A 17,058-nucleotide genomic window follows, 5' to 3' on the forward strand; every position below is an offset into this window, starting at 1 on the left:
GGATGGTTAAGGAGTATTACGATCTTAAAGATGTAATAACGAAAAAAATGATTCCACAAAATAGTTGCCTACCTCACCCTCCTCTGTACCCTAGTTAAGTGGCCTGTATTATCTTACTATCTAGACATTTACTTACCAGTTAAGTAGTATTTGAAATACTAAATTATAACGCTGGCTAAAATGAGCAAAGGTTATGGCTATACTTAATGTCAATCTATATTTATCCCCTTACCATAGAGGTACATTTACTAAGAATACTGGACGTAATAATCACTTTAATTTTTATCACAAAAAGTTGTAAATATTGAATAATGAAAAAAGAAAATAATGTGATTAATTGCTTTTGTTTGAGTGTAATATCAGCTGATAGATTTTAATAATTTTGATCCTTTTTGTTCACAGCTGTCCTGGGGAGATGTGTTTTTAGTGGCTCTTACGGGAGGACTCAAGGCTATGACAGGATATGACATCATCGGAAAACATGAAAATTTGAAGCGCTTAAACGACACTGTTCTCTCATTGCCTCAAATTAAGAAATGGAACGATGCACATAGCAAACCTCTTTAACAAAATATTTCTGTATTTACATCATAATACCCATTTCAACATAACGTTCTGTTTTCCTTTGTTTTACCTATTCGAAATAAAAAATAAATTCATTGCAGAAATGTCATTATTATTTCCAGTTAATTGAATTTAATAAAAAAAAAATAAATAAATTTGTGTTAAGATTACAGCTCATCCCGAAAATCGGCATGCCGTTTTTCAATTTCAGGCGCTTTTAAAAATATTGCTGGAATTAACTATCTTAAAGTTTCCACTTCCCATTTCTAGCTAATATTTTAAAAGTGATATAGGACCTCGCTCCCAGGGGGTCCTAGCGAGGTGGGTCCGGCGAGGAATGATTGCCTTTTTTTTGTGTTATGATCTCATCTTTTGAGATTGTGACATGTCTTACATCGACCAACCTACTCGCTATAATTGTCTGTTTGAAAAGTCAGATAAGTAAGACTACAATGGAGGTCGGAAGTGGAGAGTTTCATACCGTTTTTCAATTTCAGGAGCTTTTTAAATATTGCCCGATTTAACTATCTTAGAGTTTCCTCTTCCCGTTTTAATATAATATTTCAAAAGTGATATAGGGCCGTCGCTTCCGTAGCGGGGGTGGATCCGGCGGGGAAGGATCCCTCCACTGTCTCTGTTACTGAGGTCGTATTTCTCCCCCATTTTTGTTTGTAAAACAGATCAAAAATAACTCAATTGTATTATTACCTAATGCTTATGGGATGAAATTGAATACAATTTCAAAATGAATTGATCTGCTGAATTTCTTTCCAATATTTGGAGCATTTTATAATTTGTTTTCAAATTTTATTTTTTAAGTTTAGTATTTACTTAGGAAGCCATTCTAGATTTAGCAACCCTTGAAAAATATCTAAAATATACAACCTAATCATTCAACCATATTCTTCTGGAAGAAGAAAAAAGAAGAAAGTTCATATTTCAAAAAAGTCACTTTAGTAAAACCATCACATATCATATGCAAGTTTTAAACGCTGTTACTCAATTAAAGAGGCTGTAGGTACGGGAAACTTTAAACATCACTAAAACTTGGTTCAGGAGAGAGAAAAAGTTAAGACCTCTAAACGGTTTGCGAGTAACAGTTAATCAGCGAGCCCATGTCAATTATTGTTTTTTGACAGAAGACAATATTAAAAGTAATATTTTTAATCTATATTGCATTAATATTAAATAAATCATTAGTTCTGAATCGTTTGGTATTAACAGATGGTATCAGATGATCCAGTACTTTTTTTAATTTTAAACTGCCGGTTTTAAAAATTAGCGATGATTATCCAGCAAACTAACGTCATTTGATCCAAGAAGCATTATTTAAAAAAGAAATCGCAAGTCCACAAATAAACACTATAACAACACTTGAGTCCCGAAATGGAGATTTTTAAAAAGTTGCCGATTTGCGGGTATGTTTCACCTTAGCGGGCAATTGTCGGGTAAAATGGATTTACTTTAAATATAGCTCTGTGTTAGTGCAGTGCCCCACTAGTCCTTTAATTAGTTTTTTTAGATAATCATTAGAGAATTTTTCTATTACTGGCGAGTTATCATTTTTGGGGTCCCGTAGTGTATTGGTATTTGGGGCCATAGGCAGATTTCTGTATAAAGGTCCATTCTGATTTCATTCCTGGTCTAGCTGCAAAAATATTGTTAATGTTTAACAATATTTTTACAATTTAAAATTTATAAAATTGTTAAATCTATCGTTGGTGTTTATAATTAGGCACTTACTACGCCAACGATTTATACTTAACACGTTTCGTATTTCTTCGAGTTGCCGTCCAACACCATAACTGTTGATAAGGTGAATAGAATTAATTTGAAGATCAGAAATAATCAAAACAAAAGCAATAGGGTTAATATGTTTCTACAGTTGGCTGTAAAGAGGTTTACGTAGAACAGTTAAACGCAGCAGTCAACACGACTGTTAGTCCACTGACATTACTTGTACTATCATTAACTCGTCAGACCCAGTTCGTCAATACTGCTAGGACAGTAAACTGTCATGTTTACTGTAACTATCAATCAGTTACACCATGATAGTGGCTACGACTTTGGTCGCAAAAACTGACACTACAAGTGTTCACTGTCAAGGCATATACTCGAGATAGTTAATGTGACAGTTGCTTCATTATAACATTTGTACTATCAACTATCCCGTCAGAGCTAGAACGACAGAAAAACCCTGCCTTTAAGTATCATACAGCTACAGTTATAACGATTCTCCAAGAGCGGGTAAAGTGGCGGGTATTTGTCGGATAAGACGGGTATTCTCAAAGCGCTACGCGAGTATTTTTTTATGGAGTGAATCGGCAGCAGTGCTACCGACCTCAGGCCCGTAGACTCAAGTTATGATTGAAGAGGTGGTCTAGTATTACTTAAAATATAAATTAACTTCCTCAAATAGGTACTTTTTTAGTTCTACAAACCGCAGGTAGCTATTGTGTGTCGACAGATTGACGTCTTTTAATTCAGGAAATGGAATATTTACAAAATAAATCTCTCGTCTCTAGATAAATAAGTACTTTTAGAGTTCAAATATTTGATCATAGCACTGTATTGACGGACATTCCTATTAACCTCAACGTAAATCGTTCAACTAACTGTTTAATTAACTTCAAGGTAAGAGTTCCAAGGGCGTGGTTTGGCTTCACTTCCCCTTTAATAGAGATGATCTTCAGTCAACAGACGATCACGTAGCTCTTAGCACAGTAGTCTCCTTTTGGCTTTGCCAGCAACCGGGTAAAAACTGACAACACACATTATTACTTTATATACCCACTGTCAGACGACAGTATAAAAGAAAAAACAGATATTATTACTCGGATGGGAATGTTGAAAAACCTTACTCCCCTCACTTCCAGTTATTAAAGTTGAGTTCCAACAAAATAAGTATCCGAACCAACAGTTAAGTATTTCAGTTGGTTATCTAGAGGTAACCGCCACAGAAATGAAAAAAGTCAACATCCCAGGCCGGAACTAGCACCGCCAAAGTTCCTCGGTGGCAAAGACCTGCGCCTTAACCACGTGAGCAATGTGGATCCATCCCATAAACCGTAAAAAATTAAACAACCCCTTTTAGGAAAATTTTTGATCGCACTCACGAACCTTAATAGAATAGTGCCCCATGATATTTCCTTTGGGCTCAACCCCCTCCTCCCCCCCCACTCTGAACGAGAGGCACAATCCGAACCTTTACTGTTCTATAATAATCATTTTAAAAAAAACAACCTATCTTTTATAATTATATAACATTTTAAGAGTTAAACTTGCAACCAGAGGTATGGTATTATCACATCTATTGGTAATTATAGGGATTCCATGTTAATATTTAATAAAACAATAAGTGTTAGACCTTTTTGGCGTTGGAACCAAGCTGTTATCAAAGGGAAGGTTATATTATCAGTGAACTACAACTAGCAAGTTCCAAAACATATTTTATTTTAAGTAAGATAATATTGGCAGTTGAAACATAGCTGACCGATCCATCGAAATTGATCTTATAAGTTTTATAATTTTATGCTACATCCATCCAAATATATTTCCACTCAAAAATTGTATGTTTTGCCTTGTACATTATATATTAAACCTCTGCTGAGAATTCTCTGCTATAATTTTGACATTGTTATGGGTGGAAGAGAAGAAAGGGAATGGAAAATTTTTGGTGGTCGAGATGATCATGAACTCAAGTTTAAGAGCTATGGAATTTTGATTTTGAATAGGCCAATTACAATTTCGCCAGAAAAAATGATTAAATTGTGGAATGAGGGTAAGATATTTTTTTTATGATGATTTGGATGTTTTGATATAAATTCATATTTGTGATGAAAATAGAAAAACACGAATGAAAATAAAGATAATGATTATTAATTCATTTTTATTCCTTTGCATTGTTTCTTAATCCTTTAATCCTGGAAATATGTAAACTGTTACTTTTTACCAACCAAATTTCTTATATAAATGATAAATTTTTAATAATGAAAAAGGTCATTGCAAAAATATTTATTCTTTATATCTTATTGCTGCAAGGAAAGGACAATGCTTTTAATTCGGAGTGATAGGTAGTAGATTGTACCGATAAGGAATATAAATTTATGAGGGTCTCAGTCAAAGTGACTTATAATATAACATAAAGTTTTTGTTTTGTATTTAAAGATAACATTTCAGTCCAACCTTACTAATTGTAAATGTTTTGTAGGATTTTCTAAGAGCAATGTATCCAGGATAAAAGGGAATGCTGAATGAATTTGTTTTCTCTAGATCATCTCAGGACCCTGTATATTGATCATTTCTTTCTGAAGTGTAAGGTATATTGTTTCATGTATTATCTTGTAACCATTGTGGCTAAAGGCACAATATCAGCTAGAAATAAAAATTTTGTTTTTTAAGTCACCTTTTAGTGAGACCCTTATAAATATATAGGGTGTCACAGTATACAGGTTCACATCCCTAATCTCTAAAAGTTTTGGAATTTTTATTTGATCTTTGCTATCTAGCAACATTGGCATGTATGGAACATGTTGATTTTCCAATCTCCATTTCTTTTCCAGTGCACCTAACTAAGAAAAACAATTTATTTAGGTTGTTGACAATCTGCTTATTAATGGTCTAGAAAATCTAAAAACTTTAAAAAACAGTATTGTTTCATTATTCAATTCCCATTAGGAACGCATCATCTTAATTGAGGCTTCATCATCATGACAGCCATTTTAGTCTCATCTGCTTGTCGAGGATATTCCAATTATAAAACGATTTTGTTCTATAGTCTTGTTTTCAAATTGAAAATAAAAAAAAATTGTAGAGATTATGGGGAGTGAACATGTATGTATTGTACATTTGTATTGTACGTATATTTGTATGTATTGTACATCCTATATAAACTTTTTATTTTATCACTTCCCGTGTTAATTAATTTGGTATTTTTTCTAGCTTGTTGGCGCATTACTATTGATGGGGGAACTGACAGATGGTTTGAATTTGTCAACCAGCATTCATTGCCTCTTTCATTACCCAATTACGTGACTGGAGATTTTGATTCAATAAAACCGAAAACACTCGAGTTTTGTCAAAATCAAGATGAAATTACTGTTAAAAATACTCCTGATCAAGATTTTACTGATTTTGATAAAGCGGTAGATGTTTTATTGAAAACATGTCCCCATAAAGTTTGTATTTTTCTGTTTGAATAGTTCATATTAACATGTATGTGCTTGTTGCTTATGAGCTTCTATTCTAATCATTAATCCAAAATCTAACACTATTCTAAATTCTCAGTAGATATTAAACATGAAATGTTTTTTTTTTTTTTTGCATGAGAGAGCACATAATATTATATAATATTTTTCAACCATGAATTGCACTAAGAAATTTTTTATATTGTGCATGTAATCAAGATGATGATGAAGGGAGGAGGGCGATTCACATTAGTCATAGAAAAACATAGTATGGTCTGTGATCTGTGTTGTTTATGTTCATACTTCTTGTCCTCAATTATGAATAGATGGGAAACAATTAAATAAAGATTATTAATAAAATAAAGAAATTAGTTAGAATTGTCACGTTGTTGATGATTAGTGCATACAAATTAGATAAGTTAATAAATATTATGGGCATTTCATTGCACTTGTCACAGCTTTTTATGGAAGAAAAGTCTGCCTTTAGCTATCACTTTGTTTGAGTCAGTTTTTTAAATTTATTTTCTTTTTACAGCTTGATTGTTTTGTTGCTATTTCGGAACATTCAGGTCGGCTTGATCAGATCTTTTCAAACATAAATACGCTGGCCCGTGTGCAGTTGGATGGTTTTATACTATCTCAGTCAGCAATTACTTGGTTATTACACCCAGGTTACCATAGGATCCATATTCCTGATTACTTACGTAGTCAAAAAGTATATTGCGGTGTACTTCCATTTTCTGAAGCAAAAGTTACCTCCAAAGGACTTAAATGGAACTTAAGTGAGTAATGAGCTATGTCATAAGTTAAGTATAAAATATTTTTATTCTATGATTTTTATCAAAAATGTGGTTGCCAAAAAATCTGATAAATGTAATCTGTACCCCTTGCCACTTCCTGTTTTATTGTTAAATTTAGAAAAGTAAAGTATCCAATTATCTAAACTTTATTGAAGTTTATTTCATTTTGACACAAAAGTGCATACTCTTTAAAATATACCATAAACTTAGGCCATGTGCTGTAATTATATCTATTCGTCCAACTAATTCAAATCAGTGAAATTACTGATTTAACTTAATTTTTGTAATTATATTTTTCAGATAGTAACACTATTAAATTTGGTGGTCTTCTTAGTTCATCTAATACATATGATGGGAGCCCAGTTGTTGAGATAGACACTGATGCAAACATAATTTGGACGATGGGTTGCGAAAAATACTAGATTTCCATATTTTGATAAACATTTAGAATTAGTTAAAATGGTAGTTGGAAATTTGAGATATTTTATACTTGTTGTAAGTTTAATAATACTAGAATTGCACAGTGGTTGAGATTCAACCAGGAACACAATGTTATTTTATTTTTGTCATTTATTCATGCAATTAAAAGGAGTACTAAACATAATTTTGTTTTGTTTTTGTTTAAATTTGAATTAAAGGAAAAATTTTAATTTCAAAATGAAAATAATTTAAAAGAAACTTAAGCATATGAGAGAAACAATCATAAATGAAAGAATTGTAGGTCTTTTAGTGACGCAGTGCATGGATGAAATCATTTTATCACTTTGACGCATTCTCTTTTGCTATATATTTTTTTCTCCATCTATCAATGCTATAAAACTGAATTTAAGTGTAATTAAATTCATGAACTATTGGATTTAATCTAGTTAGTGCAACAATTTTGTAATTGTTCAATTTTTAGTCCCTGAACAATTTTTTTCTAGTTACTTAATTATATTTTTTAGTATTTTTCTTTGAAATATTCCGTTTTAGGTTACCACAACCTTTGATTACTTATATGCTATTTCTACAGCTGTATTGAAAAGTAATAAATTAGAATAAACTACATGACCTGCAATTCCATGTAGTTTATTCTTTAATTCTCTTGTCCAAATATTATAGGAAATAAAGTATATTATATTGTAAAATATTAACAATAACCCCAAAATGTTAATATAAAATTATGCTCATATTATTAAATTCTTGTTCCTTGGTAACCATTTCTGCAAATAGACTAATATCGTATTAACGTTTTAAGAAAAACAACTATCTCATTTTCATGATTTTACTTGCCTTAATACCTATATTTATGTAAAAAAAAAAAAATAAACAATTTTAGTAACTTTTTAGGTTACTGATAACATCATAAGGTTCCCTCTGTCCATTTACTTTCTTTTTTGGGGGGGAAGGGGTTACCCAAGTTGCAAAAAATAGTCTGTGTGCATGTTGTCAGCTAAGATGAAAAGCAAAAAGTTGTACAGAACTGAAACTATATATTTAAGGAAGGTATATATAAGGGGGCAGCAGTAGCAGCGTTATAATGTGCCAGTCTACCAATCCACAGGTTGTCGGATCAAATCCCGGTCCCACCCAGGCTTTTTTCAAGCACAAAAAAATGCAAAACTCACTGACAACTTCCCCCCGGGCATTTGTGAGACCCTTAGCCAATGGGTGGCACTCACAAAAAATAGGTGTGGGAGTGACGAACCCACCCTGCGAAAAAAACCACGTCAAGAAACGCGCAATGTATTTCCTAATACTGGGAATATTACCTCCTAATATTGGTAAATACATCACGCGAGGACTTAGGCCTCCATGATCTGTTGTGCCTATAAAATAATAATAATATGCCTGGGATGGCATCAGGGTAGATTTTGGATCCTCAGAATTTGTAAGTCTAGATTAAGAAATAACCTGTGATAGGTGGATGTGGAAATAAGCAAGAGTATTTTTAGTAATCGAGCATAGTAAAATCATCCTCTACAAAACATTCATTTTCTACAGTTTTGACCTATATATCCGAGGCATAGGACTAGTTATGTCATGAAACAGAATTTCCTTCATACTGAAATGCAAATATTATAGAGAATTTATAACCAGATATAACATATATAATAAATTGTTATATAGAGAATTTACAACTTAATAAATGGAAAATGGAGGTTCAGGAAAAATCTAGAGACCTATTATTGGTTCAACATGTGGAAGTTCATAAATAAAGTCCATCGAGCAGACTATTTAGCAAAAATGAGGTAATATGGTCCCAAAAAAATGTTTATTATTTCCCATGACGCACTTATTAATTATTTTAACAAGGTTGAAATCCAAACAATTTGTTAAAATGTAAGTTGACTACAAGTGTCTGAACGTCAATATAACATTTTGTTTTTACATTTGGGTATCACTTATGTTACATTTTCTTATCAATATATAACAATCTACCTCTAATCTAATATTGATGTTGGGTCCTGCCTGATGCCGTGATGTACTCCCTCCTACTTCGGTAGGAATAGCGAGTTGTCCTTCAGCTTATTGACCAACTCTAGCTAAAGTGGTCGAGATTTCTCGTTCTTGTTCATCCATAGGATGGCTAAAAAATGTGCCTTACAAAATATAAAAGTCAATACTGACAGGTGGGTGCCACTTCTTCCTGCCCCTGTATTGTCCAATAAGACTTTTGGTTTATGTATTATGGGAATGGGTTTTATCAAATATATTTCTTTTTGGCCGATGGACAAAATTGTGTCTGCCTGATGAAGATAAATTGTATTATGAGAGGATGATAACCAACATAAGATAAGAAATGAGATGAAATATTTAAAATAATGTTTATTTATAATTATTGAATAATTTATTTTATAAAAAGATATGTAATGCACAACAGTGTTTTTAACAATAACTGAAACTTATTACAAATATTTTAAATTTATTATCAATTGTTAATTCCCTCCAACCAAATATCAGAAAAAGAAGTTATGATATTAGCTTCTTATTATTTAATGAGCATTATACATATATGAAATGTAATTTAAAAATAAAATTATATACAAAACACACAATTTTCAAGCATCTAATGTATAAACATAAATATTATGTAAATACTTGATAAGGTGTTCCATATCAATCATACTTGATACGATACTTACAAAATACTTGGGCCCTGTTCCACAATAAAGTACAAACTAATGGTATCAGTCTTGTAGTTTTTACTTGATTCAATTTCTCTGACTAGTTCTTTTAAACTACTACAATATCACTGATAGTTGAAGGGGGCTTTCCAGCTATAAATAAGATACCAGAGCATGGTGCTATGGGGCACACAGTGCGGAGGCCGGCACTACAATACGACAGCTCACACCCTTGTGGGGGTGACCCTTCCAATACAGGAATCTCGCAGGTGAGCAAAGCGAATTTTTCTTCCTAACTACAAAATGGTGAACCTCAGTCAGATCTACATCTCATCTCAGCAATAGGTCCCACCATCAAAATTAATCTTCACTAAACTAACCATATTATAATCTTATGGCTAACTCCCCCCTCAACTGTTATTACTTTTCATCACTACACGGTTTACTTACTAAAAATAATTTTATTATAACTAAACTCCTTCTGATCTGAAGGTTATATGACGGAGAACCGGCTTATAAAAAGAAAGGGAACATCCTTTAGAATTTGGAGTCCGTTGGCAACAATAGTTGTCCACCTTATGAAACAAAAAGTATGAGTGGTTAAGCTCTATATGAACTAATACTACTAGCCTTCAGTATGAGTGGTTAAGCTCTATATGAACTAATACTACTAGCCTTCAGTATGGAACAAGGCCCAGGTCTCTTAAACTCCAATTTAAGAACCAACCCAATTTCTGATCTGATATTTTTTACAAAAATTGTTTCTTAAACATCATCAATTACTAAATTTTGATCATTAACTGAAGTTTCAAACTGTAAATCATGAACTGTGGTTAATATGTTTAATTTTGCTCGAGCTACCAGCTGAGGTGGTAACTTCTTCACTTGAAGTGCAATGCTTTGCATAAACAAATCTACGTCATCATCTTGTTGTTTTGGAGGATCCTGATGCCTCGTATCAGATTTTGAAGTGCTCGGAGAAGGATGTACAATTTGATTCTCTGCTATATCTTGCCTTTTATTTCCACCTTCTGTCAAAGGACTGCTATTACTGAATGAAAATTGAAATGCACCCCTTTCAAAACGATGGCCCATCCTGAAAACCGAAAATAGATTTTGTCAATTCGGATCACTTTAAATTTCACTGCTTTAATTTTGTAAAAAACAAAAAGTTGCTAGAGTATTGAAGTAATTACTTAATACTAGTTACATAATTATAAAACATGATTTACTTCTTGTCTGGAGCAACAGAATCAAGAAATGCCAATTTTCCAACAAGTGGCCATTTACAATTTCCCATCTTCTGTTTCCTTTTTATTTTGTAATAATTGTCCTTTATGTCTCTCCACCTCTTCTTGCATGTTTCAACTGAAATTATTAGATAATAATAACATAATATTTCTGAAGAAAGTAATAATTCTAAAAGCAATGGATTAGACACTTGATTAATAAATTACACCTTAAATTCTTGTTACTTCATTTAGATGTTGTAAGTAGTTCACATTAATCTAGAAATACTTCTCATGTAATAGATGTTATTACAGAAAAATATAATAGCAAATATCTTCTTATATACATTCTTATTTAATTTATCTGTCAATAATGAATCAACAAGTCTTTGTCAGTTCCCGCCTAGGTCATGTGATATTAATTAATTAATCCAACAGCCTGGATTTCATTTACATGAACCAGTTAGTGGTTTCATCAATGATTTAAAAAAATTAAAACCATTAGTTATATTATTTAGTTAAAAAAATAACTAACAATTTTTATTTTAATATGAACATGACAAATAATGTATCCTGTAATTGAGTTAATAAATTAGAAAGTTACAAATTTATTTATGGATTATTGTCAAAGTATAATTTTCAATTTTGCTATTTTCAGGTTTCTACTTTATTTAAGAAAAATTTAACTCCAAAACTAGAAAAAAAGTAAATGTCCTTAGGTTAGCTCTTGTTAATGTTGAACACAAATCTATTGATAAAACTTTAATTTGAAATTACTAATTCTAGTATTCATTATTGTGGCAAAAAAAATACATGCCAATGATGCCATCAACCACAAAACTGTTAAAAAATCTTTGGAAAATGAGTTACAATTGAATTACTATCCAATCATTTATTTTAAGATCTCGCTTATTAATCTTTATGCATGAATGGTATTCATTTAAATTATAATTTTTAGTTTTAGAGTTTATTTTCAAACAAAATATGTTACCCAGCCTGATATGTATAGATTATATTGCTCCATTCCTTCAATAGTTGTCTCTCATATTAAACCTTTTGGTTTTATTTTGAAATTAATGTATTCAAAAGATATTAACATAGAAAGGGGTTTCTTTCTCTACTGTACCCTTTATAAACAGTTCCAAAGCAAGAGGTCAAAAAGGAACTACAGTCTATGGTGATGTCTGTAGAATATACAAAATACATTGTATTTTACATACATACATACACTATTTAAACAAAGCAGCGGGGGTACACATAAAACAATAAGACGGAGGTATAGCCTAGTTTTTAAAACAAACAGAACTATCGAAGCTATACTTTCACTAGATATTGTTCAACAAGCTCAATTAAGTTGCTTTAATATCTGTCCTCAAATATACATGGTGAGGAGAGATGTAAGAACGGAATGATGCCATTGGCTAGAATGGGTTTGTTTTCTGGGGAACCACCTTTTCTTGGGTTATGTTCCAGAGAAACAACAGTTCCAAAAGAGAAAGTTTATTTTTTATAAAATTTCATGGCAGCCATAATGGCTGACAAGACTGATAAACAGACATCGGCCAGATTAACGGTTACCTGGTAACGATACTTGGTTTTACCTATAAAATTATAAATTACAGCATAAAATAAAATTTTCAATTACTATTGTCTACAGTAAAGGAATATTTTGCTGCAAGATGCATTGGTGTTATGAAGGTAATCTTACAACAGGCGTTTGAGGTCAGGGCCATTCTATAGACCTTTTGCGTAATTATAATAAGGCTATTGCGTAACATTTAGGTAGTAATATAAACTTATTTTCACAATTAAATAATAATGTTAGCTTTTGGAAAATATTACCCAATGACCATTATAATTAATTAAAAATTCTACCAAATAGTATCTTCGGTTCTCGTCAGGGAATGTTTGTGTTAAGTCTAATAATACAGGAGCTTAATATTTCTCATATCTTTTGTCTCAAATTTATATATTTTTTTTCTAATAAAAAGATATGCTAATCTAAGGAACAACTGCGGTTTAAGAGTAATATGCACAAGTTGCGCCATTGCTGCCGCCCGACCGTTGCGTAATGAGGTCTGCATGACGCGCTCACCTACTACTGTAACATTTCTCTTAAGAAGCATTCTATAGTACAATATATTGTAAAATGTTATAGATCATACCATCCCTGCCGAGAGAGAGCGCAATATTGTCCCAAAGGTCCGTCCTGACCTTGCGGTTCTTGTAGTCCTCGTGGCGGAGGTCGTAGAGGGCCGGGAACTGCCCGACGGCGGTTACCAAGGCTTCGTCCTGGGACTCGGTGAGCCTGGATCCAGGACCCCTATGGTGATGGTGATGGTGCATTCTCTCGAGGTGCATCTTGTCGATCCGCGGCGCTGCCAGGAATGGGCCGCTGCGGCGGGGCGGGTGCGGTCGCTGCCTACCGCGCATGCGCTCGTCGACCGCACGTCTCTCCGTCCAATCACCTCCGCAATATCTTTCACATTGTCGCGTCATATTTGTTAATCGAAATTAATTGCCAGTTAATGTCTGTATACATGTAATTTAACAATCTCATAATAATAATCGCATTTACCTCTATAATTATTTTGACAATTAGCGGCAAGTCTTCTTGTCCTTCATGGTTACCCTTGTTCTTTTTTTATAGCTCTCTGTGATATGGACTTATCAAATAGCTTTATAAATTCATAGCTAAATATGTTCCATATAAAGTATAAATACTTTAGCAAAAACATTGTTAATTTTGTTGGAATATTATTATTTAGCCATTTATAATTTAAGGAAGATGGGGCCGTACTCAATAGCAAAGAAACTTCTTATTCAAAAACAACGTTTCGACATACCTTGCTTGTTTTTTTTTTCAGGATTTTTCTTTCGATTTTTACAGTTTTTGGATGTTTTCGAAAAGTATTAAGCTTTTTTCTACGTGGTAAGACTAAAAATTTACCGTTTTTGATTATTCACGTTGAGATTGTTTCGTTCTCGAATAGCAATTAAACATTTGTTGACACTGTACCGCTATTTAAGTAAAGCAGGGATTTGTTCAATTCCGACTCGTACTAATTTTACTTGTAATGGTGGCCAAGAGTACACTGTAATTCTGGCCCTACCGGCAATGTCTAATACTTTGATTCGGTCTATTTGTATAAATAATCATACTTAAATAGTAAACGATAACGATATCCTACCTATTGTTTTCACTTTTAATCAATAATAAAATTAGATCGAACATTCATTGATGCTACTCCCCGAAACATTTAACCTTCACCTAAAAAAAAAAATACTTTACTGGAAGATTATTGATTGACCGTGTGTATAGATGAATGGAATATGGTCCGGGTGCGGTAAAACAAAACTCAAATAGTAAATAATCATACTATTTGAGTTTTTTTTTACCGCACCCGGACCATATTCCATTCAAAAATACTTTATCTTTTTATAACGAGTTCATTGAAAATGAGATGATTAATATTGAAGAATAAATATTGGAAATGTTGTGATTTCTCCTATTTAGTTTCTGTACGTAGTAATACTTTTCATAAACAGAAACTTTCTATCAAAGTTTCTCTCAACTTATTTTTCTTCCATAGTAAAGATAAAATGATGCTTAACACATGTAACTAATTTTCAAACTAAATCTTGTTTTTTTACTTCAATTAAATTAATAAATAATTATTTTTTTTAGCAATCATTATTGGTTTTTCATTATTTCCTTATATGGACCATATATTTAGTTAATTCTAAGAACTCCTCCGTTATGTTTATTAATACATATATAACATTCTTTCCCTCTGATTAATATTTCAACTGGATAGTGCAATTAGGTAAATTATGTTATAAGAATTTATCGGAATCCCAATCCATGCATTTTTTTTTTTGTGATGCTTCAACGGATCTTTTTCCGGTAAAACTCATATAGTAAATGGATATACTATTTTTATTGAGCCAACGTTTCTCCCCACGTTGCAGGGCTTCGTCAGGGCTAAAAAATATACAAACACTTGACATAGTTACAAAAAAAAAAGTGGAAAATAACAGGGTTATTCAATGAAAAGTAAAATTTAATAACAAAAATTAAAGGTCGTAAACAGTAAATGAAAACGGTAATATTAACAGATAGATAAGAGATAAAATAAGAGAAGAAATATTAAAGAAAGTACAAATTAAGAGATGAAAAAAGAAAAGAATAAAATCAAATGATGAGATAAAATAAGAGAAGAAATATTAAAGAAAGTACAAATTAAGAGATGAAAAAAAGAAAAGAATAAAATCAAATGATGAGGCAGTATTCATACCTGTTTTGACGGGAGTCAAAGTCAGAGTGAGCCAGGATGCTGGGAATGTTAATTTAGAAGTCTGCCTGAGTAGGTTGGTTTGGTGTAGCAGTGAGTGGATATGGTCTTGTCTCCGCATTTATGATGAGGAGGTTGGTTTGGTGTACCAGTGAGTGGATATGGTGTTGTCTCCGCATTTATGATGAGGAGGTTGGTTTGGTGTAGCAGTGAGTGGATATGGTGTTGTCTCCGCATTTATGATGAGGAGGTTGGTTTGGTGTACCAGTGAGTGGATATGGTGTTGTCTCCGCATTTATGATGAGGAGGTCAGGGAAGGCAGTTATTATTTTCAATTTCTACAGTAAAATTAAGACGTCGATGGTAAGAATTTAATACAATGAGGAAGTCATCTATATATTGGTAATGGTATATATAAAACGGTAAAATTGAATATATATATATATATACATAAGACACACTAAAGTATATGTAATACATATCATGTATTATATCTGTATGAACTAATAAAGTTATTATTCTTAATGAAGGGTACGAGATAGAAAATTCAAGTACCAACGGTAGAAAAAGGTTGTACTTAATTAGAGTTACGTTTCATTTACTTATTGTATTTTGTTAATCCATGTTTATTTTTATTTTTTTTAGAGAGACCAAAAAAAAAGTTCCAATTAATCTCGCGGAGCCCCCCCCCCCCACCTCCAGATATTATAGTAAGAGTTTCCACAGAACGAGCATCTCAATACATAGATAAATATTTTACTAAGACCTTCAAGTACCCAAGGTAGAAAAAAGTAGTACTCACTTTGAATTATGTTCTCTTCACATAGTGCATCATTAATTCATGTATATTATCTGTTTTTAGAGGGATCAGAAATAAAATTGCAAATTGTTTAGCCTTTTAGAATCGTTAGTCTTTCAATTTAGCTCGAAATATCAGCGCAGACGAAACCATTTTGTTTTTACTGGAAGATTGTTGATTGACCGTGTGTATTAATGAATGGAATATGGTCCGGGTGCGGTAAAAAAAAAAACTCAAATAGTAAATGGATATACTCTTTTTATTGAGCCAACGTTTCGCCCCACGTTGCAGGGCTTCGTCAGGGCTAAAAAAAGATACAAACACTTGACATAGTTAAAAAAAAAAAAAGTGGAAAATAAGAGGGCTATACAATGAAAAGTAAAATTTTAATAGAAATATTAAAGGTCGTAAACAGTAAATGAAATCGGTAATAGTAACAGATAGATAAGAGAAGAAATATTAAAGAAAGTACAAATTAAGAGATGAAAAAAGAAAAGAAAAATCAAAAGATGAGAGAGAATTCATACCTGTTTTGACGGGAGTCAAAGTCAGAGTGAACCGTTAGTATTGGAAGGAGTGGGGATGGCAGTTTAGCACGCCACAATAACGAGAATAATTTTAAAGTAAACATTGTAAAAAAAATTTAAATTAGGTAAACAATTAATAGTAATATACATAATAAAGGGGAAGAAGAGATATTTACAAAATCTGTATTAATTATAAAAAAATTAAAATTAAAAAAAAACTCATAGATAGAAAAACAAAGAAGAAATAAAGTATAAAATAATGGGATACAATATGTGTAAGTGATTAAGAAAAACAATATACCAAATGAGTGGGGATACAGAGAAATGTAAACTATAATAGAAAATTAATAATGAAGTAATTAATATAAGTACACTTAAGAAGGTAACACATGAATATAAATTAAAAGATAAGATAAAGGATAAAGAAAAAGGAAGGATAGTAAATATAAAAATAATTAAATAAGGGGTGAGAATTTAGAGAAAAAAGAATAAAAGATATGACAAGAAAGTGGGCTTCTGAAATGCAGAACAAAGTGAAAAGAAATATTATG

General features: G+C 32.0%; 3 protein-coding genes across 6 annotated transcripts in view; 2 read left to right on the forward strand and 1 right to left on the reverse strand.

Moving 5' to 3' along the window:
* The window catches only part of LOC106688241 (glutathione S-transferase), a 7,494-nt gene extending 6,821 nt beyond the window's left edge, over positions 1–673 (forward strand). The window contains exon 5 of the mRNA XM_014432609.2: positions 403–673. Coding sequence (XP_014288095.1) covers positions 403–567 — 165 coding nt within the window. The 3' untranslated portion in view covers positions 568–673. The remainder of the gene's footprint in view (positions 1–402) is intronic.
* Positions 674–3,352: 2,679 nt separating this feature from the next.
* LOC106688242 (thiamin pyrophosphokinase 1) lies at positions 3,353–7,154 on the forward strand. Of its 4 annotated transcripts, none has more exons than XM_014432614.3 (5): positions 3,353–3,857; positions 4,775–4,878; positions 5,506–5,741; positions 6,286–6,532; positions 6,851–7,154. In XM_014432614.3, the coding sequence occupies exons 2-5, from the start codon at positions 4,818–4,820 to the stop codon at positions 6,970–6,972; spliced, it is 666 nt and encodes a 221-aa protein (XP_014288100.1). In that variant the 5' UTR covers positions 3,353–3,857; positions 4,775–4,817; the 3' UTR covers positions 6,973–7,154. The 4 variants fall into 4 exon arrangements, with proteins under 4 accessions (XP_014288100.1, XP_014288098.1, XP_014288099.1 ...); XM_014432613.3 differs by lacking the exon at positions 3,353–3,857 and adding an exon at positions 3,930–4,345; XM_014432612.3 differs by lacking the exons at positions 3,353–3,857; positions 4,775–4,878 and adding an exon at positions 3,925–4,345 and having other exon boundaries at positions 5,506–5,708.
* A 2,328-nt stretch (positions 7,155–9,482) lies between these two features.
* Positions 9,483–13,386, reverse strand: LOC106688235 (uncharacterized). The gene is made up of 3 exons (XM_014432605.3): positions 13,052–13,386; positions 10,890–11,025; positions 9,483–10,753 (listed from the first exon to the last, which is right to left on the reverse strand). The coding sequence occupies exons 1-3, from the start codon at positions 13,383–13,385 to the stop codon at positions 10,423–10,425; spliced, it is 801 nt and encodes a 266-aa protein (XP_014288091.3). The 5' UTR covers position 13,386; the 3' UTR covers positions 9,483–10,422.
* Positions 13,387–17,058: the final 3,672 nt, after the last annotated feature.

The sequence above is a fragment of the Halyomorpha halys genome, unplaced genomic scaffold (genome assembly GCF_000696795.3).
Source record: "Halyomorpha halys isolate HHAL.00 unplaced genomic scaffold, Hhal_1.1 Scaffold1087.1, whole genome shotgun sequence".
Classification (NCBI taxonomy): Eukaryota; Metazoa; Arthropoda; class Insecta; order Hemiptera; family Pentatomidae; genus Halyomorpha; species Halyomorpha halys.

Coding starts and splice junctions, on each gene's coding strand:
- LOC106688242 (XM_014432610.3), top strand. CDS start 4,096: ATGCTACATCCATCCAAATATATTTCCACTCAAAAATTGTATGTTTTG. Junction 4,346..5,505: donor GATTAAATTGTGGAATGAGG/GTAAGATATTTT, acceptor TATTTTTTCTAG/CTTGTTGGCGCATTACTATT. Junction 5,742..6,285: donor TGAAAACATGTCCCCATAAA/GTTTGTATTTTT, acceptor TTCTTTTTACAG/CTTGATTGTTTTGTTGCTAT.
- LOC106688235 (XM_014432605.3), bottom strand. CDS start 13,385: ATGACGCGACAATGTGAAAGATATTGCGGAGGTGATTGGACGGAGAGA. Junction 11,026..13,051: donor GCTCTCTCTCGGCAGGGATG/GTATGATCTATA, acceptor TAATAATTTCAG/TTGAAACATGCAAGAAGAGG. Junction 10,754..10,889: donor TCTGTTGCTCCAGACAAGAA/GTAAATCATGTT, acceptor TTCGGTTTTCAG/GATGGGCCATCGTTTTGAAA.